General features: G+C 49.9%; 1 protein-coding gene across 1 annotated transcript in view; it reads right to left on the bottom strand.

Moving 5' to 3' along the window:
* The window catches only part of C11H3orf33 (chromosome 11 C3orf33 homolog), a 167,560-nt gene that overhangs the window by 55,863 nt on the left and 88,267 nt on the right, over positions 1 to 23,430 (bottom strand). The window contains exon 4 of the mRNA XM_078667757.1: positions 8,782 to 8,942. Coding sequence (XP_078523883.1) covers positions 8,782 to 8,942 — 161 coding nt within the window. The remainder of the gene's footprint in view (positions 1 to 8,781; positions 8,943 to 23,430) is intronic.

Below are 23,430 nucleotides of genomic sequence, written 5' to 3'. Positions count from 1 at the left end.
ACTGGTTTAAAGTAAAACCGTCTGAACGTGGAGTCTGAGGACCAATCCGCTGCCCGCATTAGGTCCTCCAAACGCGCTCCCAAGGAGAAAGCCTTCGATGCCATGGCCCCTCTGGCCGAATGAGCCCCAAACTGCTTGGTATCAATACCTGCTTCCTGCAACACCCACCGCACCCAGCGGGCTATGGTGGGGGAAGACACCGCTTTATGCGGTTTGCGCAAAGCAATCAGAAGCTGCCTCTCGCCCGGAGGGCGAAGTTCCAACGTCGCATCCTCATACGCTTTCAAACACCGAACAACACACAGCTCGGGGACGTCCACAAAGGCCGGGTAAGATATAGATCTCGTTGCGGACTTTGTACGACGACCCACCGTGAAGGTAACCCCATCCGGGGAAAAAACTCTTGCCGAGATGTCTAGAGCTCGGACATCGGACACTCTGCGACAAGAAATCAGGCACAAAAGCATGGCTAGTTTCGCCGAAAGCTCTTTCAAAGAAAGATATCTGTTCTGTTGCCACGACAGGAATAGATTCAGAACTACATTAACATCCCAAAGAACTGAGTATCTCGGTTCCGGGGGTAGACTAAGGCGAACTCCTCGAAGGAGCCTACAAACCAAAGGATGTTCCCCCACCGGATTTCCATCTAACGGCTCGTGGGCTGCCGAGAGCGCTGAGCGTATAGTATTGATGGTCCGGTAAGCAAGGCCGCCCTCCGCCAGTTCTGCCAGGAAATTCAAAATGTGAACGACGCCTGCGACCAAGGGATTCAGGTCCCGTCGAACACACCAACGAACCCACCTGGACCAGGCTGACCGGTATCTCTTCGTGGTACTATTAGCCCATGCCTTCGACAGGAAGGATTCAGCCGGGCCCGAAAGCCCCGGGAGCGACCAGCGTCGCCGGAAAGTCTCCACGCCATGAGGCGGAGAGAACCCTGCTCTATCAGGTGATGCGGCGTCCCCTCCGGACTGAGAAGAAGGCGAGGAAACGGGGGGAGTAGGATTGGAGAATCCCAAGAAAGTTCCAGAAGAACCGGAAACCACACTTGAGACCTCCACCAAGGCGTCACCATAACCACGTCCGCCTGCTGGCGGCGAAGAAGGGCCGCTGATCTCATCACCATGGAAAAGGGAGGAAAGGCATAAGGCCGTCCCTGGCTCCAGTCCTGGAGGAACGCATCCGTTGCCTCCGCCAAGGGGTCCGGCCTCCAACTGAAGAACCTCGGCAGCTGGAAGTCGAGGCGGGACGCAAAAAGGTCCACCGAGAAAGGGCCCCAGAGGGTGTCCAGCCAAAGGAACACCCGAGCGTCCAGCTTCCACAGGCTCGAGTCCCTGAGGTATCTCGAGTGCCAATCCGCCACTTGATTGGCTCGACCTGGTAGGTACTCCGCCGTCACCGAGACCTGGTGCGCGAGACAGTAGTCCCAGAAATCCCTCGCCAGGTTCGCTAACGCCCTGGACCGAGAGCCGCCCAGGTGGTTTACATAGCGAACCGCCGAGACATTGTCCATTCGCAGAAGGACGCACGACGTCGCCGCGTCCTTGGTCCAACAACGAACCGCGAAGGAGCCCGCGAGCAGTTCCAGGCAATTGATATGAAGTTGTTGTTCCTCTGACGACCAGCCTCCGCCTGTGGAGAAATCGCCGCAACGGGCGCCCCAGCCCGATCTGCTGGCATCTGATTCTATGACCAAATCCGGCACCGAACCGAAAATAGCTCGGCCGTTCCAGGCCTCCATATGGGTGAGCCACCAGGACATCTCCTCCCTCACCTCGTCGGTTAGTGGGACTAACTGGTCGTAGGAGAGGCCTCGCCTGAGGTGATACGCCTTCAGGCGTTGCAGGGCCCGATAATGTAACGGCCCCGGAAAGATCGCCTGGATGGAGGACGAGAGAAGGCCCACAATCCTGGCGATCTGACGCAGGGAAGTGTGAGACTTGCCGATCGACTGCCGGAGCTGATGTTTTATCTTGGCCATCTTCCGCGTCGGGAGGCTCAAGGTGGCCCGTACCGAGTCCACCTGGAACCCCAGAAACACCATCTGCTGGGAAGGCGTCAACACAGACTTGTCTTGATTGACAATAAAACCCAGGTCTTGCAACAAGGTGATCGTCTGGTTGAGCTGAAGGGTCAACATCCTGGGGCATTGCGCCATGAGGAGGATGTCGTCCAGGTAGACAATCATTCGAATGCCCTGGCTCCGAAGGACTTCCACCACCGGGCGCAACAGCTTGGTGAAGCACCATGGGGCCGAGGAGAGCCCGAAAGGAAGGGCAGTGAACTCGTATACCTGCTCCCGCCAGAGGAATTGAAGGAATCGCCTGTGTGGCGGATGAATAGAAACCACCAAGTAGGCATCCTTGAGGTCCAAACGAACCATCCAGTCGTTGGCCAAGAGAATGTCCCTCAGAAGATGGATGCCTTCCATCTTGAAGTGGTTGTAGACCAACCAACCGTTGAACTCCCGGAGATTTATCACCGGTCTCTTTCCCCCGTCCGTCTTTTCCACAAGGAAAATATTGCTGAGGAAACCTGCCGGATGCCTTGTCGATAGACAGACGGCCCCTTTTCGGCACAACGCCGAGACCTCCTCGTCGATCAACCTGGCATCCGCCTGGGAAAAGAGAATGGGGCGCGGATCCCTCGGCTGGTAAGGCCGATCGTAAAAGTCTATGTGGAAACCGCGCACGGTTTGAAGAACCCATGCGTCGTTCGTGAGCGCTGACCAAGAGTCCGGAAAACAAGCCAGCCTCCCACCTATGCGGACGCTGTCCGCCGGGATAACACTCACCGTGTGAATTGCCGCTTCCTGCGTCATTCCTGTAGGTGCCGCGGCCTCCTCTGAAGCGTTGCCCTCTGGAAGGGTAAAAGGTGTTGTAATTGGCGGAGGAATTTTGTTGACCTCTGCCGGAGCCATGTCCCTTGTTCTGCTGATTTTGTCCGCCACGGCCGGTCGCGAGGCCCCTACCGCGACCGGCCCCCCTGGAAAAACGCTGATTAAACACTCTCTTAATGGTGGATTGGGCTTTATCTAGGGAGGAGAAGGTGGAAACGAACTTGCCGAGTTCCTTAATGAAAGGGTCTCCAAATAGACCGCCCTGAGCCACCGCTCCTGCCTCCGAGGAGGCTAAGTCTCCCAATTTGGGATCCAACTTGATTAGCAAGGAGCGTCGACGCTCGGTCGAGAGGGCGCAGTTGGCGTTTCCCAAGAAGATGACAGCCCTCTGCGCCCAATTGGAAAGTACCTCAGGTGAAATGGTGGAACCAGAGACCTTGGCGTCCTCCGCCATATCAAGTATCTTGGTCAAGGGGCCTATGGTGTCTAGCAATTTATCTTGGCATGAGCGCCACGAGCGATCAATGCCTTTGCGGGGGTCCTTGACAAACTTGGCCATAAAGGTGGCCATCTTGCCGTCTAATTCCGGGGTCATGGCCACCTTACCCTCCAGCGTAGGTCGCGGACACTCTCCCCGTAGGCAGCTACGTGCCTCTTTCTCAAGTGGCTTGCGTAGGCGCCCCGCCACGAATTTCGCGACCTTGTCGCCCGGCGCCCAGGCTGCCGACCTCGGATGGATGATATCATCCGGGTCCAACATACCTGAAGCGTCGTGGGGCAACTCAACCGCTGATCCGGACGGTCGCCACGAGCGCACCGAGTCACCGTCATCGTCCGTGTCCACCGGGGAGAGCCCTCCCGGAGAGGAAGGGGCTGTCACCGTCGACGCTGGGGGGCCTGGGGCCGGGAGTGGCGCAGGGGCCTCGGGTTCGGTCGCCTTCGCCAAAAACGCGTCTCTGAGGCGTTCGAAGGCGTCCTTATCCACGCCCTGCGCAGCCCCCGAGCCACCAGCCTTACACACCTTTTTGGGGGCGGGGGGTCTGCCCTCAGGAGAAATGGGGGAGGCCCCCTGGGCCCCCAGGGGTACCGGGGCCAACTTCGCGCACTCCTCAACTATGCGGGCCGAGAGTCTATCCTCCATAGGGCCCACAATCTCCTGGACACATCTATAAATGGACTGGTCAACTGCCTCGTAAAACTCGTCGTCCCCCAGGTACTGGTGGGACTCTTCCTCCTCCACATAGTACCCCTCCGCCATGATGAAAGCCCGAGGGTAGGGGAAAGGATCAAGACTGGCTGCAGGCACCAGCAGGTATGGGCTAACTCAAGGCTAGCAACGTTTTTAGATCTGGGAAACCAGAAGCATGAGAGGCAGCACCCCTCCCAGTGCGCTCAGGCCCTCTCACACGAGACCGGGCTCAATGCCGCCTCCCTAGCGCACTCAACAGCTGGGGCCAAAGTGAACAAATTCGTGCTGTGGTACAGCCCGCAGGCGTCAGGAGCGGTAATCCGCCAATACAGACCCACACGGGGCGTCAAGAAACAAGGGACAGTACAGCCCTGGCCGGGCGTCACGGTGACGCGGCAAGCGAAGGCTGCAGACGCTGTCACCCTCCTCAGCGCGGCTCCCGTCAGAGAGAAAGCCGCGCCGGGGAGAACAAGACGCGACGGCGCCCTCTGGCGGCCACAGAAGCGGGCCGCAACTCCGGGGACAGTCGCGTCAGGGGCGAAAACGTCCCCGCGACAAAGTACAGAAACACGGGCTCTGAAAGGGAAAAAACACAACGTGCAAACCCGCTATAAGAGCCCCACAATTACGTAAGTAATAACCCAGTGCCAACACCCAAACCATCCCGCTACACCCATTATGCGGGAGAAGAGGGAAAAAGGCACTTAACTGGCTGCGAAGCAGCGAAGAAAGAGGAAGAGAGCCTAAGATGGACGCCCTACCTTGACGTCATGGACACTATGAAAGGACTATGGTTCTTGGTTTGATGGGAGTTGTGGTTTATCCCATGTGTTTTTTTCTCATGTTATATGCTTAACCCATGTTGGGTGTTTGACATATATATTTTTTGCGAGAAAATAAGTTGCTTTTCTGGCTGCTGTGTGGTTTTGTAAAATAAACAGCGAAGAGAGAAAAGCAAGCATAATCTGAAGCCTCCGGTCCTGACATAGAATCCATTCTTTGCTTCCTAGGGGCTGTGCGTGGCTGTCTGTCAGCCGATTACATCGCGGGCTTTCAGCGGCCGCGGTCGCCATCTTGCCTTGGGCTGGATCGCCCAACCCCACCCACGCCACTCCCCCCACGCCGCTCCTCCATTTAGGAGTGTCTCTGACGCCTCCCCAGCGATTGCGAGCAGCCCGGTGGCAGTGGGCTTGCTGGCAGGAGCTGGATGGTTGCGTTCCTATATATTTTTAAACTTGCGCGCTTGTCACGCTGATTGCGAGCGGTGACACGCTTTTACTCTTGTTGGAACTGTTATTGTTTAATTTTGTGCACTAACCTGTACTGAACATCAACAGGTTACTAATCCATTCTTTGCTTTCTAGGGGCTGTGCGTGGCTGTCTGTCAGCCGATTACATCGCGGGCTTTCAGCGGCCGCGGTCGCCATCTTGCCTTGGGCTGGATCGCCCAACCCCACCCACGCCACTCCCCCCACGCCGCTCCTCCATTTAAACGGCCTTCATGTGTCAGCGGACGAGCGCAGCGGGCGCGCCGTAGGCGCGCCGGAGTCACGCCAGAGTCCAGCCCGTCTGCGCCCGTCCGCGGCAGGCCGGGGCAGGGGGCATCTCCTTATGTTCCCTTGCTTACATATTCTTCTTCCCTTCTCATGTCGTACTGGATTCCCGGATCCATCGGATCGTCTGTCACCGACCTTCTGACTCATCTCGGTCTACTATCTCTCCCTTCCCGCACTCCCCCTGTCATCACTTCACGTCTGACCCCTGTGTCCTCCATCGCCCCGCTTCCCCCCCCCTCCTGCCCCTTACACTCCGGTATTCAACACCGCAGTCACGCTCTTAAACACCAGATCGGCGGTTAATCATCAGTACGAACTATTTGATTACATTGACATTCACGAACCAGATCTCCTGTTTTTAACGGAGACCTGGTTCAAGGCCGACTCCCTACCCAACGTTCTTGCTGCACTGCCCCCTTCATACTCCATCATCCGCGCGGACCGACCGGAGGGCAGAAGAGGCGGCGGAGTGGCCGCGATAGCTCGCACTGACCTTCATTTCCAGATCCTACCCTCCCCCCCTATTCCTGAAGTCGATTGCCTGATAATACGGTCGAGCTCCCATCTGGCTCCCCTGACCTCTGTTCTCATCTACCGTCCTCCCCACCCCACCCCCTCTTTTGTCTCTAGCCTCCAAGATCTCCTAGCTACACTGGTAGTAAACAACTCGTCAGTGCTAGTTTTAGGCGACCTTAACTTCTGGCCTAATGACCCTGCTGAAAGCCCCCTCTCTAAAGAGTTCACCAACCTTATGATCAGTCTCAACTTCACCCCCCACATTCACAGTCCCACTCACATACAAGGCCACTCGCTTGATCAGGTCTGGACCCTGAACATCCCCACCTCACCTCCCCTCATTTCTCCCTGTTCCTGGTCTGACCATTTTTTAATTTCCTTCTCCCTTGCCTTAGCTCCAGTGATTAAGCCTCCGCTCCCTAGGAACACCTGGGTTAGAAAATGGGGCAAAGCCGACATGCCATCTCTCTGCTCGTCTCTGGCCAACTCCAGTCCTGATCTCTCCGGCCTCGCCGCCCCTGTTCAACTGGCCACCATTAACAATTGGCTGACCCTAGCGGGCGACGAATTCGCTCCCTTGAGGCGGATCACGGTTAAGCGAGCTCACGCTGCCAACCGCTGGTTCACCACAGATCTCAAGGAGAAGAAATTGGCCTCGCGGAGAGCCGAGCGTGCATGGAGAAGAGCGTACTGCCCTACCCAAAAAGCCATCTACCTATCTGTCCTTAAAATTTACAAGCAAGGCATTCTTGATGCAAAGACCTCATTCTATTCTAATAGGATACTGGCAGCGGAGTCTCAATCAAAAGAAATCTTTGCCACGGTGCACGAACTGGCTTCATCCGATAGAGCTACGGCCACGATCCCTCCCTCCCAATCCCTCTGCGATTCGCTCAACGATTTCTTCGTTGAAAAGGTCGCAAAGATCAAGACCAATATTCCTCCCCCATCCTCCACATTCACTAATCCTTCTCCCCCCCCAACTATCCCTAAACTGACATCCTTTCCCTTCCTGACCAAAGCCACACTCCTCCCTCTGCTCCAAAGGGTGAAGTCGGGCTCCCCCCTGGACTTTGCCCCTGCTCACATCCTGAGACAAATCTTCCTAGCCTGCCCTACTCCGGCCCTCACACTTCTCAATGATTCACTCAGCAATGGGGTTGTCCCCACCCCCCACAAATCTGCAGTCGTCATTCCTATTTTAAAAAAAGCAGGTGCCGACCCTCTGCCCCCTTCTAAATATCGTCCCATCTCCCTCTTGCCTTACCTGGGTAAGGTCTTAGAAACTCATGTGACCAGCACCCACGTGGAGATCAATCACTGCCTCTCCCCTTGCCAGGCGGGCTTTCGGCCCCTCCACTCTACGGAGAAGGTGGTGATCTCCGTGATGGACAGCCTACGCGAGGGCATTGACATCAACCTTCCGCAGGCCCTCATCCTTTTAGATCTGTCCGCCGCTTTTGACACGGTGGACCACTCCATCCTCCTCACCCGTGTCAGAGCGGCGGGCATAGAGGGCCCAGCCTTCGCGTGGCTCGAGTCCTTCCTGAGCGAGAGGGCTCAGGCGGTCCATCTTGCTGGTTTCACTGCCGCCTCCCGCAAGGTACTGTGTGGTGTTCCCCAGGGCTCCTCACTTTCCCCCCTTTTGTTTAATTTATACATCTACCCCCTCATTTTTATGTTGCAGCAGCTCGAGGTCACGGTGTTCAATTACGCCGATGACCTCCAGCTTATCTTTAACCTCTCCCACTCCCCTTCATCCGCCCAGAATGTCCAAACGGTTATGTTGCTCATTCAGGACTGGATGAACTGCAACCACCTCAAACTCAACCCGGACAAGACAGAACTAGTCTTGACCGGAGGTGGTTGCAGTCCCTGGTCCCCGTCCCACTGGCCCCTCCCACTTGGTGTCCCCCCACTCCCTGTTCCCAAAGTCAAAACTCTTGGTATCTTCCTTAATCCCCAACTTTCTGTTCACCCCCAGGTTAGTTCTGTGGTGTCTTCCTGCTTCTTCTCCCTCAGAACAATCAGGAAGATTTCTCGCTTTTTCTCCCTCCCGGCCCTCAAAATCATAGTGATGGCAATGGTGCTCTCCCGCCTCGATTATGGCAACATAATCTATAATGGCGCGCCGGCCTATGCGATCCACCGTCTGCAACTAGTGCAGAACCAGGCTGCCCGCCTGATTCTCGGCCTGCCTAAATTTCATCGTGCCACCCCCCTATTGCAGGCATTACACTGGTTGCCTGTGAAAGAGCGAGCCTTATTCAAGCTTGGCTGCCTTACCTTTCAGGCCAAAATGGGCACCGCTCCGGAGTTCATGTGCTCTGCCATTAAGCCTTATATACCGGGTAGAGAGCTCCGCTCCACCCACATGGCACTCCTGACTATCCCCCGATTTAAAAAGAAAAAGGCTGGTGGAACAAAATTTGCGGTCCTTGCCCCCGCGTTCTGGAACTCCCTCCCTGTGGAACTCCGTACCTCCTCCTCTTACATAGAGTTCCGGAAAAGTCTCAAAACCCTGCTTTTCTCCCGAGCCTTTGCTGCCTAAACACCCTCTGCTACTGCTGGTGTCTCGCAATCCGAAAAGCGCCATGAAACCGCATGGTATAAGCGCGCTCAATAAATGTTTTTAAATTCAAATTCAAAATGTGGGATTATTGATTCACTAGAACACTTACCTTATTGACCAGAACAAAACAATCCAGAACGGAGTCCTCCCGCTTAAGTAACTGGAACCAAAGTATTTGTGAGGGTTTCAACTGTTCCTGAAGCCAGGTTTTGCCACTCTGTGTCAGTTCCACTCCTGCAAGCCGAACAACCAACCCATCATTTGATTGCCCTGCCAAAAATAATACATTTTCGATTTATTACCACATACAACATACATTTATTTTCTCATTCGAAGGTTACAAGTGACAACCTAGACAATTTGCTTTTTCTTCATTCTCATCTATTTGATGTCACTCAGAGCCCCTCACGGGAAAATAATATCATTATTGACAGCTACCCATCTAAAATGATATGTTGTAAATCGATCTTGTAGGGTAAATACAGGGTCCGAATGCAATTAGTCACTGCTACGACATAGCAACTGAGGAAAGAAAAAGTAGTTTCCCACTGTTGTTACATAATAAGGGGAAGGTTTGCTTACCCTGAGCACTTCACCGGGTATGGTTCTCCAGAGACAAATAGTAAAATGAGGCATGACCATTTAATCCATCTTCTCCCTCTTCTCTCGGGCCTCCACAGCCCGAATGGAAGAGGGAAGACGGTGGGTGGCACTGAACGTTCTGCGCTGGTGCGGAACGTTCTATTGCACGGGCGGGGCCGCGACATTCAGCGGACGTGCGCAGCACTACCAAGGTAGTGCACGCGACGTCCGCTGAACGTGCGCCGCACTTAACGGGTTAAAGCGGCACTGACTCAGTCAGTCAGTGCAGCGCAGCACTGGCTCTCAGCAGCATGAAGAGAAGAGAACAAACATTTTTAAAGGAAGGGAAATTACAGAAGGGGGGGCAAAGTGAGCACTAGTAACAATGCGACCGTCCATGTGAGAAATGTGAGGTCTTCTCTGTGTGGGGGTTTGAATGGACTCTTCATGAGTTGAGTTAGAACTACGTTCAGGTGGCAGTCCGTGGTAGGAGCTCTTACTGGAGGAAAAACTCCAACCAATCCTTTCATGAACTGTTTGATGATTCTGCTCGAGCACGAAGAAAGAGAGAGAATGTGAAGAGCGTCTATATCGTGATATTGCAGTGAGATGTACCTTAAAAGACGCATACACCAATCTTGACTGAGTTAGCGAGAGGAGATAGGGCAGTATCTGCTCAGATGATTCCTGTAGAGGATGCAGGTTTGTTTTCTGGTACCATAAGCAGAAACATTTCCATTTCAGCTTATATGTTTTTATTGTGGCTTCCACCCTTGCCTGCAAGAGAATGTACCCGCAGTCCTGAAGAATATTCAGATCTCTGAATTCATGGAATTCTGAAGCCATGCGCATAAGGAGAGAGAAGTCAGGTCTGGATGAAGGACTTGGTCTTGGCTCATCATCAAAAGTGTTCAGATGTTTGCAGGTGAATGTGTTTGGATTCCAATAGCAGGAGAAGCTCAGTGAACCAATGCTGTCTGGGCCACCTGGGGGCTATCAGGAGAAGGAGGAGACACCGCTCCACTCTCCTTCTGAAGAGAACCTTTGGTATGGGGGGAAATCATTTGCATACATCCCAGACCATCTAATCCTAAAGGCATTCCTCCACAACCCTGGGTGTGGTTACTGACTTGCATAGAACTGGCATTTGCTGTTCTTGTTTGTCAAAAGAGTTCCAATGCTGGTTTGCCCCCGAGAAAGAAGATCCTGTCCAGCGCTGACTGATCCAGCCCCCACTCGTGGCAGCTGCCCTTGGTTCTGCTGAGCATGTCTGCTAAGAGATTGTTTGTTCCAGGAGCATGTTCGGCCTGCAGAGGTATCTTGTAGGCTGTTAGCCAGCTCTAGATTTCCTGAGCTCCCTTGGAAAGCACCCCATTATTTATGAGTGACAATAATGAACAAATTAATTTGTCCAAATGCATTGTTGAAATAGGCTCCCATTCTAATTCTGTTGCATGTGCTTTTCCACCTCTTGTCTTTCTCTCTCCCTTAGGTGGAATCATTGTGCTGCAACCATTCAGGTGCAGTATTGTATGTGTTGATTGGCTATCCTTTACATGAAAATGAGGTCTCATGCCCCTCAGGGATGATAAATTACTATTTTTTGGTCCAGTTGAAATGCCCACTGACCTTTTGGGCAATCAAGGCATGAAACATGTCGACCTCACTTTGTTGATAGATGCCCAGGTACATTGTGACCGAAAGATAGCACCACTGTTTTTATTTATTCCAGGTACCCTTACCCCATAAAAAATTATTCTATGGGCACCAGAGTCTATTTTAGACACACTTCACTTTCCACTAGACACACTTCTGCACTGTCCCCTCTTACGCATTCCCTAAACGGCGTATTCAGATCAAAAGATTTCCGACAAAGAGCCCCCATGCCGGTCAGGCATTGAAGCCCCGGCCGGACGAGGAGCGCCCAATGATGAAGCATGATACCCTAAAAGGTGTGTGAGGGCATTAAGATCTGACCTTCTCCCTGCGACAGTATTGACCAGCCTTGTGGTTTCACCACCTTGTGATCACTTTGCTTACGAGGAACTCCTCCTACTTTGATAGTTACTTCCTTGGAAAGCGTCAGCGATCTTGTACCCCCTTCTTTGTTCACATAATGCATGCTGGTGGTATTGTCTGTACAAACTAACACTAAAGACCCTGCTATCCTTGATAGGAAAGCTTGGAGACTGAGTGAGATGATTTTGAGGTCCAGGTGAATGATATGGTTGCTATTCTGGAGCGGAGACCACTTTCCTTGAATTTGACGGTCCTGCCGATAACCACCCGAGCCCTCGATTGAGGAATTACGAAGTCGGGCATTTGAGGAAAGCACGTGAGGCCCTCTGACAGGTAGGAAGTCTGGGACCACCAGGCTAGATATTCACAAGGTCCTCGATTGATCCTTCTGTTTGAATTCTTAATTGTTTAAGCTCTTCCAGTGTTTCAGGCATGCAACATGGACCAGATTGATCGCAGAAGACATCATGCCCAGAAGAGATTTGAACAGACGTACTGAAACTGACTTTTTCTGGGTAGTCTGAGAGCCAGTTCCTTGAGCCTTCGTTGCCTATCCTGGGATAGAAAAATGTTGTCTTGGACGGTATCTAAGGCTGTGCCCAGAAAAATTATCCTCTTGGATGGAAGTAGTGGATGATTTCTGATCATTTACGGTGAGACGTAGTTTGTGAAACAACTATAGGAAAGTCTCTCTAACCTTGGACACTACTGATATTTTCAGTGCTTTTATTATTCAGTTGTCGAGGTAGGGTAATACCTGATGACCGTCTTTCCTAAAAGAGGCTGCCACAGGGGCTATGCCTTTAGTAAAAATGCGGGAAGCTGATTTGATGCCAAATGGGAAGACTTTGAATTGGTCATGGGTGCCGGCTACAGTAAGCATATGCATTTGTGATGTTTGGGATTAATTGGGATTTGGAAGTATGCATTGTGTAAATCCAGAGTTGTCATGTGGTTTCCATGGTTTAGGAGATGCAGTATGTCGGAGAAGGTGACTATGCAAAAGGAATGATTCGGTAAATACTTATTTAATTTCCAGAGGTCTAGGATGGGTTGCCATTCCCCTGTTTTCTTTTGATTAGAAAGAAAACAGGAGTAGAAACCAATACCCATTTGGGGAAGGGTTCCTTTGCCTAACATAGAGAGGGCTTATTTTCTGAATAAGTGAAGACGAGGTGGGTGCGCTTCATTTGGTGGAGTGTTTGGCAGCCTCTTGATGAACTCCAGGGTATGACCTTGGGTGGCAAGATCTAATGCCAATCTGTCTGATGTTCTTTGCCGCCATTTTTGGAGGTAGTTGGCAATCTTCGCACCCAGAGTTTCTGATGGGTTGGGGGTAGCCGGCACCTTGTTGAGGTCACTGTTTGTGGATGGTGTCTCAACCCTGGGGGGGTCTGTTTCCTTTTAAGCCCTTGTTTATTTTATGCCACCTTGGGTGGCTGACGATAGGGCTGTTTTTGGTAAGAGGACCTATAATGTGATTAGAAGGGCTGGTACTGTTGGAAGCGCTGGTAACCCACTCTGTACATTGAGAAGCCTCTTCCACGTGCTCCACAAAGGGACAGCTTTCGAAACTGTAAAGTGTCTAGAGATTTAGCTGTGTCCGTTTTGATGGCTAACAGAGCATCATCTATCTGTTTAACAAAGAGGGTTTCCCCATCGTAGGACATATAATATTTATTTTTGGATTGCACCTCTAGCTGGAAAGTTGTCGCTTTGAGACAACTTTGTCGTCTCAACACTAAAGCTCCTGCTAGCTGCTATAATCCGGTGGAGGCTATGTCCATTGCAGTCTATGACTTCTGATGACGTGCGCTCACCTTTGTGCAAGATCTTTCTTGCCTTTGATTTTCTGAACTCCGGCACCAGTTCGATGTGTGCACCGATAACAGACCACATCTGTCGGTGGTATCTACCTAAGATGGCCAGGAAGTTGGTCACACGAACCGTAATGGCAGACATAGTGGATCAGAGACAGGGATGGAGGGGTGCTTAGAACGGCATTGAGCCACTTGTGAAATTATAGAGTCTGGCTTGGGGTGCCCTATGTGGCAATCAGGAGAGCCTTTAGAGGCCTTGTCTTTTTTATCTATACATGGCAAAACTGCTGCTACAGTGGCCAGATTCCACATAATCCGTGTGCCCTCTTCCCATATGTAGTTTACAATGTGGATGGCTCATACAGAGTTCTTTGTTTGCTCTTTAAAATCATAGAGAAAGCAGTCAGACTGCTTGACTAATATTGGCAATTGTAATCTGGTCGCAGCACTCTCCATCAAATTGCGAATTCCTCCTATGTTCTCAGAAGGTGAGTCCACAGGCTGTGGTGCAGGAGGTAATGAAGTGGGAATTAGGTAATTGTTCCATTCGTCATGGGCGGGCTAGTTGTACAGAATCTCTCCCTCCTCCCTGTGATCATCTGATGACGATGGATAATCCCTAGGGGGCACTGCTATGTTTGATGCAGGCGTTATCCTGGGCGTTATAGGTGGAGGGCTAGTCCTTGGTGTTCTAGGAGACAGAGGTGGGGCAGTGGGCGGTGGGCGGTTCTTGTGGAGGTTTAGAAAACCTTTTATGGTACTCCTTCAATATTGCCTGAAGGTCTTACTTAGGCACGTGAACAGCACCCTCGAGAAGGTGATTCACCATAATGCTGGTACTCTCCCCCTAACATCTAGGCTTGTCAGGATATCTTGTTTGTAAGTGGTAACACTCTCCATAATACTATTACTTCTCTTAATCCTCTTCCTCTTGGTATCTTACATGGAGTTCGGATGGGTTATGAGCTGTGCCAAAAGTGCCATTGTGAGAAGTTGGCCTGGCATATGATGTCCACTATTCTAGTGGGCACCTTGCACCAGTCCAAACGACCCTTATTGATGGTAGGTTTAAAGTCAACCTTCATAGAAAGCTATCCTAGTGGTAGCTGTGGAGAGCAGTCTTCAGGCTAAGACTTAGAGGCGAGTTAAGCTAGTTGTTTTACCAATTATAATCTCTTGAATGATCAAATGAAAGCACACCACACAAGGTATATATCATATATATTTGTATTATTCTAAACCCCTCTGGACTCTTTATGAGGTCAGAGGTAAAAGTACAATACAAGGAACTTAATTAGCATACGATAAGTTGCACAGTATATGTTATGCTCTAGGGGCCTCACAAACCATATACTAAAATAGTGGTATAAGAACCACATGAGGGTTAGAAAGCAGGCCTAGGGCCTGTAGAACCTCTGGGGCTACTAGGAACCACCCAAGGTAGGGACACAGGAGGCCCACGGGGGAAGCGTGCAGTGTCTAAACACAGACGCGGATCACCATTGACTTTCTATGGAGAACGAACAAGTTACAATTTTAAAGATTAAGGGCACTTGGAGGTGAACTACAATGGAAACCTTTTAGACTAGGACACTTCGGGAGTCAAGACCCACGGGAGCACCGGAGTACTCGTGTTACCTCAACCCAGGGAAGCCGGGTGCATAGGTGTCTTTTGGTGTCGAGTTTCGTCGTCGATTCCTATGGAGAGCTGCGAAGAAATGCTGCAGGCGACCACAGGAAAAGTGTCTGGGTGGATCCAAGAGTGGATCGGAGCTGTGAAGAACCTGAAAGCAGAGGGGACAAAGTTTGGGTCACTAGCCAGTGACCAGGATGGAGAGGAGAAGATACCAACCAATGTCGGTGTTTTCAGGTGAAAGAGGTGAAGCTTGACTCTTCAGCCACGAGGACCAGGAGGCGTCGACGACGACGACGACCAGGAGCTGGATTCAAGCTGTACCACAAAGGATGTCGACTGCTGCAGTGTCAGAATCCGGATTGGACCCAAAAAGCCTTGGCAACAGCAACCCACGCAAGATGTCGAGATTGGCTTCAGTTCAGACCAGCAAGGTCTGGGGGACTCCTCCTTTGGAGAGGAGTCGAAGCACGTCTGGAGCAACCAGGAAAGCTCAAGAAATCAAGGATTGGCCTCCATGGGGGCTCACTAGCCAACGGACTAGGAACCACGAAGGGGCCGCGAGCTGCGGTGAAGAAAGGGAACTCACGGGTCACTCGTGGAGTGCTGGCCTCTGTACTTCGGTGCAAAAGGTGCTCGGGGCAGGGGCTTCAAATACCCCAATGCACAACTTCGGGATACCTCGGAAGTAGGTGCAAGTGCAAAAATGTAGGATGTCCAGGAGTTCCGGTCCCACGTCTCTCGTGTCAGCAACGGGTCTCCGCTTTGCTGGGAGCTTGGGTCAGCTTCAGAGATGTCTGGAAGTCCGTGTCCTGTGTCGCAGATTCTTCAGGATCCGGCGGGAGCCTCGAAAATGCAGACCGGCAAAGATGCTTTTGTTGCCTGTTTGAACAGGGTGGTCACTCTTTGACCACAGGGGAGATTTCTTCCATTCCAGTCGATATGGAATGTCGAAGGTCCAAGATATATGTTGCAGAGTTTCGTCCAGTGTAATCTAAAGTCCTAGGGACTGGGATCCTATTCTTATAGCAAGTTTAGGGGTTGGACTAACTCTAGCGTGGCTCAATGGTTAGAGCGGCAGACCCTGATGCAGAGGTCTGGCCCGGGACCAGGGTTCAATTCCCGCCTTGGCGGCTCTTGGACTCAATCTCCCCAGACCTGATAATTCTCGCCTCGGTGCCTAGTCTAATCATGGGTCCCACTCTGTGACTCTGGGCAATAGCTTGCTTAATCTCCACAATGGCCCCAGTAGCGCTTGGATGCTTGGCTTCACCTTGGGGGTGCCCAGGAGTGGACATCTCACAGGAAAGCTAGGAAGGGTTCCACAGCGGTATGAATACAGCGCTACGAGACCTCTGGGTAGAAGTGCGCTATATAAATACAAACACATTTACATTTTACATTTACATCTACGGGTGGACCTGGGGAGGGGGTGGTTATACCACTTCCCCTTTGTCCAGTTTCGCGCCAGACCTGGGGCTGAGTGCCCCAGCAACCGGTTTGAACTGGGAAATGCATGGAGCACCTTGTGTGCCCCAGGCAGTGTCTGGAAAGCATTCACTGAATGCAACACACCCTGCCCCAATACACTAAAGCCTTTCTGGGGAGGTGTCTGGACAGGAAACCTATTGTCCAGGCCTCCCCTGCCGGAGCTTCGTCCAGCAGCAGGAGGGCAGACTCGTGTCTGTGGCAGCAGCATCCATTTTGTGATGTTGGGGCTCTGTTTAACTTTAACCAAGTTTACCAGTATGTACATGTCTTCTCGCACTATAAGGGTGGAATGCTAACCCCACCACCAGAACTGGCGGTGGGGTAGTATTCCAAAGTGTTTGACACCTTACACGACATGTTTTGATAAAGCCAAACCAAAGTTAGCATTAACCGCAAGGATTATAATGCACTTAAGAGTATATGGTATGGCTATATCATAGAACAGCTATAAGGAGATGGTTCCGAAAGATGCAGAGGGACTCAGCTCATGCTAGGGCACCCTCTCACACAAAACCAAGCACTCTGCTTCCAGGATTGTCAAGGCCTGCCATAGGAGTGACTTATAGGTTACTATGTGTCTATATGTAAGGGTAGATATAGGTATACTATATCAAAGTAAGGGGTGCTTACACCACCTTACCCAGGCTTCAAGTGCAGACCAGTGGTGTCAGTTTGGAAGGCTAACCAGGGGCTGCACAATACATGCTTCAGCCCCTGGTAGGCCTCTGGGGTAACTATGCCCTGGGTACCTAAGGTACCATATACAGGGACCCATAAGGGTGACCCAGTAACCAATCTGGTATGTACCTAAAGTACATGTATCAATTTAGAGAGAGAACAGCTAAGCTGTGGGCCTGATTAGCAGGGCCACAGCCATACTAAAGTCGAAAAACCAATGAAACACAGCAAAAAGTGGGGGTAACCATAGGAAGCAGACCGTACTCTCCTACAGCCATCATCCTCCGACTCCCCCACTTCATGAAGATAGCTTAGGGTAATAGGAGATACCTTGCTGGGTGAGGTATGCTCAGGTAAGAGGAAAGTCTTTGTAACTTTTTAGTGTCATCGATGACATCTTTATAGAGCCGAAGTTGGTAGTACCAGCTGGGGTTGCCGAATAACTTTCAGCGTTGCCAGTGCTATTCCCATCGGTAGAGTTATCTTTAACTGCATTCTTGTTCACAGTAGCATTGGTGTATCCGTCAACTGAGTCTCCGACGACAATGATATCTTTGTGTACGGGATTGACGCTGATGAGCCGATGGAAGTTTCATCGATGTTGACGAAACTGGGGTAACCGTCGTCAGTCAACAAGGTTACTCTTGATGGTGAGATTACTGTCGACTGGAGTTTTATAGCAGTTTTATGCTTCATCATTGACGGTTCAGAAAAGGACTTTGGAGGATGAGCTCCAGTTTTAACAGATGGGAGTACTGGGTTCAGATCCGGCAGTCTCTCAGGAAATTTGTATTTTCTTCTTCTTTGAACGGTCCTTGGCAGAACCATGGTGGAATTTTTACAGGCCTTTCTCTGATATCCATTGGTTATGGAATCTCTCCTCCCTTATAAGATCTCTTCTGAGATGTGGAAAAGGTGCCAATATCCTCCTCAGAAGATGGAGATCTCTGTGCTTTGGCTTTCTGAAGCCTCCCTTCCCTATCCATCAAGGTTTTGGTGAACATTCTTGCCTTTGCGAGAATGTTTCATGGCTCCACCTTTGTCCAGCCAACATTATCAACGCCTTCACATTGTCTAAGCTCATGCATTAAACCTTACTCCCATTCTTCATCAATTCTCTCAACACCTAAACTCTATAATTCTCACTTTCATACATTCACCTGTCATCTTCCAGCTCTTAAGACAGCCCACATTCATGTCTCTGCTAGCACTTGCATATCGGATCCTGTTTCACCTCATTTGATTCCATGCCCAATTCAGCAGTATGCCTGCTGCCTTCACCTACTCTAGTACCTTGTCTGCTCTTCGATGACACCAAGGTCTGCCCACCACACTTTTCACTTCTGAAATAACATCACTTTTCTTGGAGTATTCCAGGTGGTGCAAGATGGTACATGAAACCATAAATGGCGAAACATTCATACCATTCTAATGTGGCCAAACTCCACTGAATATACTAAGGAGATCCACTTATGCTGGTTATATTTAAATGTGCAAAATAATGAATACAAGATCAAATAAAAAGAGCAGGTGTTTCAACAAAGCTTGAAGAAATCCAGGAATGAACTATGAAAGTCTATCAAAATAGTCGGTTGACTTATATAAACAAAAAGACTGTGAAAGGGAATGTAAGAAAAAGTATGGAGTGTGCTAGTGGAAGTTTGTGGGCATAAGGATTCGACAAACTGTCGTACATGGCAGATAATGCAACACACACTGTTGTTCGGTACCTGTCCTATGGTCAAAATAGATTATCCGACGATTACTCAAACAAGCATTGGCAAAGCCAACAGGCCGCGCCTTCTTGACCGGCTATCTTTGTGTTTTTTGCTAATGAGATGCAACTTTAGCAAAAAAATAAATAAAAAAAGCAAAATGATAATGACTGGATCGAGGAAGCAGAGGATGTCATTTCAGGTTTCATCGAATTCCCAGAGGGGAACTGGTTTTGGAGGATGTTTTGAGTCTTGTATCTATTTGTGAATCGCTCAAACGCTGCCATACTTCAGAATTCAGGGTAAAGAGAAACAGACAAAAAATTCAATAGCACCCATCAGTTGCACCCAATGTGACAAAAAACACACGTGCAGCCACCTCCCCCTTTTCCGTCTTAGCCCCGCCCCCACACACACAGACGCGCTCCAGTCACCAAGCTAAGATACTTTAATAATTCAGAGTCGTTCCTGTTGTTTAGTTTCGTATCAGAAGCATCCCTGATTCAGTTAAAAACGTTTTACTTATTCAGCGAAGGTCTTTAAGTGCCCTCCTGCTAAGGACCCGTTGATCCACCCAGGGGAGTTTTTCCCGTCACACCCGAAAGCGGTTAACACTTCACAAGCGAACACTAAGTGTTGACAGTTCTATGTTCTGCGTACTGGAACAAGACTGTCTAGCATCTGTTTGTGAGGCCCTTGGGGGACTCAGGGTGCTGTGAGAAACGGTGGGTTCACACGTGTCTTGTGCTGGAGAATAAAGTTCAGTGATAAATTGTGGTAGCTTGCAAGAGCTTCCGACTTTAGAATTTTGCACTCAGGTTCGAGTATGTGGCTCAAATTCCTGTGAGTTTATGCAAATCACTTGATATACTGGCCTGTGACTGCAAAAAAATTATTAGTGATTAAAAAAAATATATGGCCGTGTGTGATGCAACTGGAGGTAATGTAAAGCTCTTAAATACCCTTGGATCAAATTCGAACTATATGAAAGTGCCAAAAAAAATGTATTTGATGGAGGTGAGGAAACACAACCTGCTGGCATTTCTGTGTTTCAGGTTTTTTCTCTCTGTCCCGCTGAGCAGAAGCAGCCCCTCGACCCTCGCAACAAGCAGGTGGACCACCTCACTCCCTCGTACAAAGCGCACAAGTCCCTCGGTCCTGCTTCCTTCACTTCCACATAGGGAAACCTCATGCATCTTTCCCACCACCACTGACAGCATTACAATTTTGAGAGAATGCACTGCTATGTGGCCCTCTCCGATTGGCTGCATTGAGTATTAATGCGGAGATACAGGTCAACAAGATCCTAGCTAGCGCGTGACATAGCTGTTGTAGCACGGCGTGGATAGGGATCGTGGTCAAACCACGTAGGGTGAGGTTTAAAAAAAGAAGAGGTTAAAACTGGGATTGCAGTGATTTTATGTTTCGTTTTTTTTTGTCCTCATTACCACCATGGATCCAAATGCCAGAACGGATGAGCCTTCGACCAGCTGTCTCAGTTTATCAAAACTGGCAGGGATAGGAGCGGACATAGTGGGGGCCAGACATCCCTCAGCTGTTAAGGGCTCCACCGAAAGGCATAAGACCAACCGATTACCTGATCAACGGTAACCTAGGTAGGAGTAACAGCCAACACGGGCCGGGCTAGGGCCGGGCAACGGCTGTACAGATGGTGTAAGCAAAAGGACACCATAGTAAAGTAATCATCGGACCCGGGAAAAAAAAAAAAAAAAAAAACGGGAAATTCATTGCACCAATGATAACAGATACCAAAAGGCCCTCTTACTCTGGTTGCCAGACCTAGCCAGATCCATACGTGAAGTCTGCAAGACGGACGCCTGCCAGTCACTGAAGGAGAGAGGTAAAGGGTCCTTCCATTTCTTGCAGATCTCCCTTCTTGCTAGCAGCACTGCATAGAACACCAAACTTTTGGCAGAGCTCTGTACTCCTTCTAGGGTCCCAAAAATCGCAAGAGGCAAGTCTATGGTGACCAGGGCACCCAATGATGTTGTAAGAGTGTTGCTGATTGCTTCCCAAAAGGTATCTAAACGGGGGCATTCGAGAAACATATGGGCATCCGATGCAGCCACAAGCCCACACTTGGCACATGCAACCGAATTACCTACGGTAAATTTAGATAGCCTAAGAGGAGAGTAATATGCCCTATGCAGGGTATAAAGGTGATTTCTGCATAGCCATGAAGGCTTCACAATGTTCCATAAAAGCCCAAATGAAGCAGACCAGAGCTCTTGCAGATTGTAACCAATGATTGAAGAGCCCCACAGCGAGTCCGGTAAACTAAAGTCCCCGTCCGTTTCCTCAAGAATAAGTTTATGCCACTGGGATATCTCTTTTTTAGCTGGTCCGATGTGCACTAGATTAGCAATTAGTGAGCTATAGCCTCTAAGTGCAAACTTGTTCCCTCTAGGGGGTAAAGATTTATAGGCTTGAGTCCAGCTGGCCATTTGCAAGTATTTAAACCTTGAAAGGTTGGGGCCGATCTTGATTTGGAGATGTTCCCATGAAAGCAAGTCCCCTTCAAAAAAGAGGTCTCCCCAAACTTCCAGGCCTGCCTCCCTCAAGGGTACCGCTAAGCTATCTCCTAGCCAAGAGGGACTTTCAGGTAGCCCCCATAACGGTGTTCTATCACAGAAATATCCCTGTTTTATAGATTTTGTTACTTCAGCCCACATTTTTGCAAGTCCTAGTAGGACCTTCAGTTTGATTTTTTTTTTACATTTCGGATTGCCGAATTTAAAAAGAAAGCCCGACTGACTGACACCTTCCCCATCCAACATAGCTGAAAACATTGAGCCCACTCCGTAGTCAGTGGGCATTTTCAGCAACATTTGGGTGTGGGACAGCTGGAAAGCCCATGCATATAATTTTAAGTCAGGGGCAGCCAAGCCCCCCTTGTCCCTTTGCCGTCTAAGTTTTTTCCAGGCTATTCTCGGCAGGTGGTTATTCCAAATAAAAGATGTGATGTCTGGCTGAAATTTAGCTAAACAAGATTGGTCAAAATGTAGGGGAATGGTATTGAATAAAAAAGAAATTTTGGGTAGAATCGACATTTTAATTAAATTGACCCTCCCAATTAAAGAAAGTGGAAGGTGGGACCATGATTGCAAGAGCTTACGACACTCTTTTACTACAGCTAAAAGGTTGGCTAGGGCAAGTTTGTTAATATCTTTCACGATATTCAAGCCCAAATACCGCATCGAAGAGCCTGCCTGTACCTCCGTAACGCTCACCTCGTCATTCCAGACAAGCATCTCGGTCTTTGCAGCATTGATCTCATATCCAGATATTTGACCGAATGCATGGGCAATTTTTAAAATTGCTGGCAGTGCGGTACTAACCTCTGACGTGAGAATTAGCACATCATCGGCATATAGGGCTACCTTTCGCTCCCACCCTCTATAAGAAAAAGGTTTGATGGCAACCTCATTCCTCAGTTGTTGCGCAAAGGGTTTGATATAGAAATCAAATAGTAGGGGGGAGAGCGGGCAACCCTGCCGTGTCCCCCTTGAGATGGTAAAAGGGTCCGACAGATCTCCATTTACTAACAAGCGCGCAGTTGGATTACGATATATTATGGGCAACAGCCCGGCGGAACCCCGCTCCCACGCCAAACTTGGCCAAGGCCTCTGACAGGTATACCCAATTGACCCTGTCGAAGGCCTTGGTTGCATCCAACGTAGGGGCGGCCAACGGAAGGTTCTCGGCTGATGCCATAACCATGACTCCTATCAGGTCGTAAGTTAATTCATATAATTGTCGCCCCTTCACAAAGCCTTTTTGGTCAGGATGGAGGACCAAGGGCGCGATCAAGGCCAGCCTAGATGCCAAGACTGTGGTAAAGATCTTATAGTCCACATTTAAAATTGATATTGGCCTATAAGATCCACAGGCCGGTTTCAGAATGAGGGTAATGGAAGCATTGTCCCAAGATGCAGAGGGGAGCTGACCTTCGAGTAGGATTTGATTAAATAAAGTAGTAAGAAAGGGAACTATTTCTATTTCCAGAGCTCCATAGATTTCAGCCGGCAACCCATCGGGTCCGGCCGCCTTCCCTTTCTTACTTTTTTTAATGGCGGACCTTACCTCTTCCTCAGTAATAATGCTGTCCAAAAATTGAGACTGCTCAGAGGAAAGAGAAGGTAGATCAATATCCCTCAGCCAGCCCTCAATAGACTCTGGTAAGATCTCATTATCCTCCTTATAGATAGCTTGAAAAAACTCTCTGAAGGCCCTCCTGATATCCTCATCTGATGAAAAGGTGTTATTGTCCACCGTAATCGCAGCTATGTTATTGCGGACCTGATATATTTTGGTCTTCCACGCCAATAATTTCCCCGCACCCTCACTGTATTCAAAATGGGCTAACTTACTAGCCGCCCATCTCTGTTGGACTCTTAAGATTTAATACCGAGCCCAGGCTACCTTTCAGGACCGACAATTGGTTCCGGAGAAGATTTAGAACAGATTCAGAAGCTGTGTGATTGGTGTCTATGTCTAGTTGGGTTTGGACTATGTTTGCTTCAATAGAGGTGATTTCCTCCCTATGCTGCTTCCTGCGATAGGAAACTTTACCCGTAATAAGTCCTCTCAAGAAAGCCTTGAACGAGTCCCAAATAATCCTAGTGGTCGCTGAGCCACTGTTAGATATCATAAAATTATGGGCCTCAGACTTGAGATCGGCTATGTCCTCTGGAAGGGAGAGAAGAGAACGGTCAAAAGACCATGTACTGGGAGACCGCTTAATAGGCCAAGCCATTTCCATTACTACTGCCGAGTGATCCGATAAATGCAAAGGAAGG

Source organism: Lissotriton helveticus, chromosome 11, assembly GCF_964261635.1.
Source record: "Lissotriton helveticus chromosome 11, aLisHel1.1, whole genome shotgun sequence".
In the NCBI taxonomy this organism is placed as follows: Eukaryota; Metazoa; Chordata; class Amphibia; order Caudata; family Salamandridae; genus Lissotriton; species Lissotriton helveticus.
This window is presented reverse-complemented; position numbering and strand designations above follow the sequence as displayed.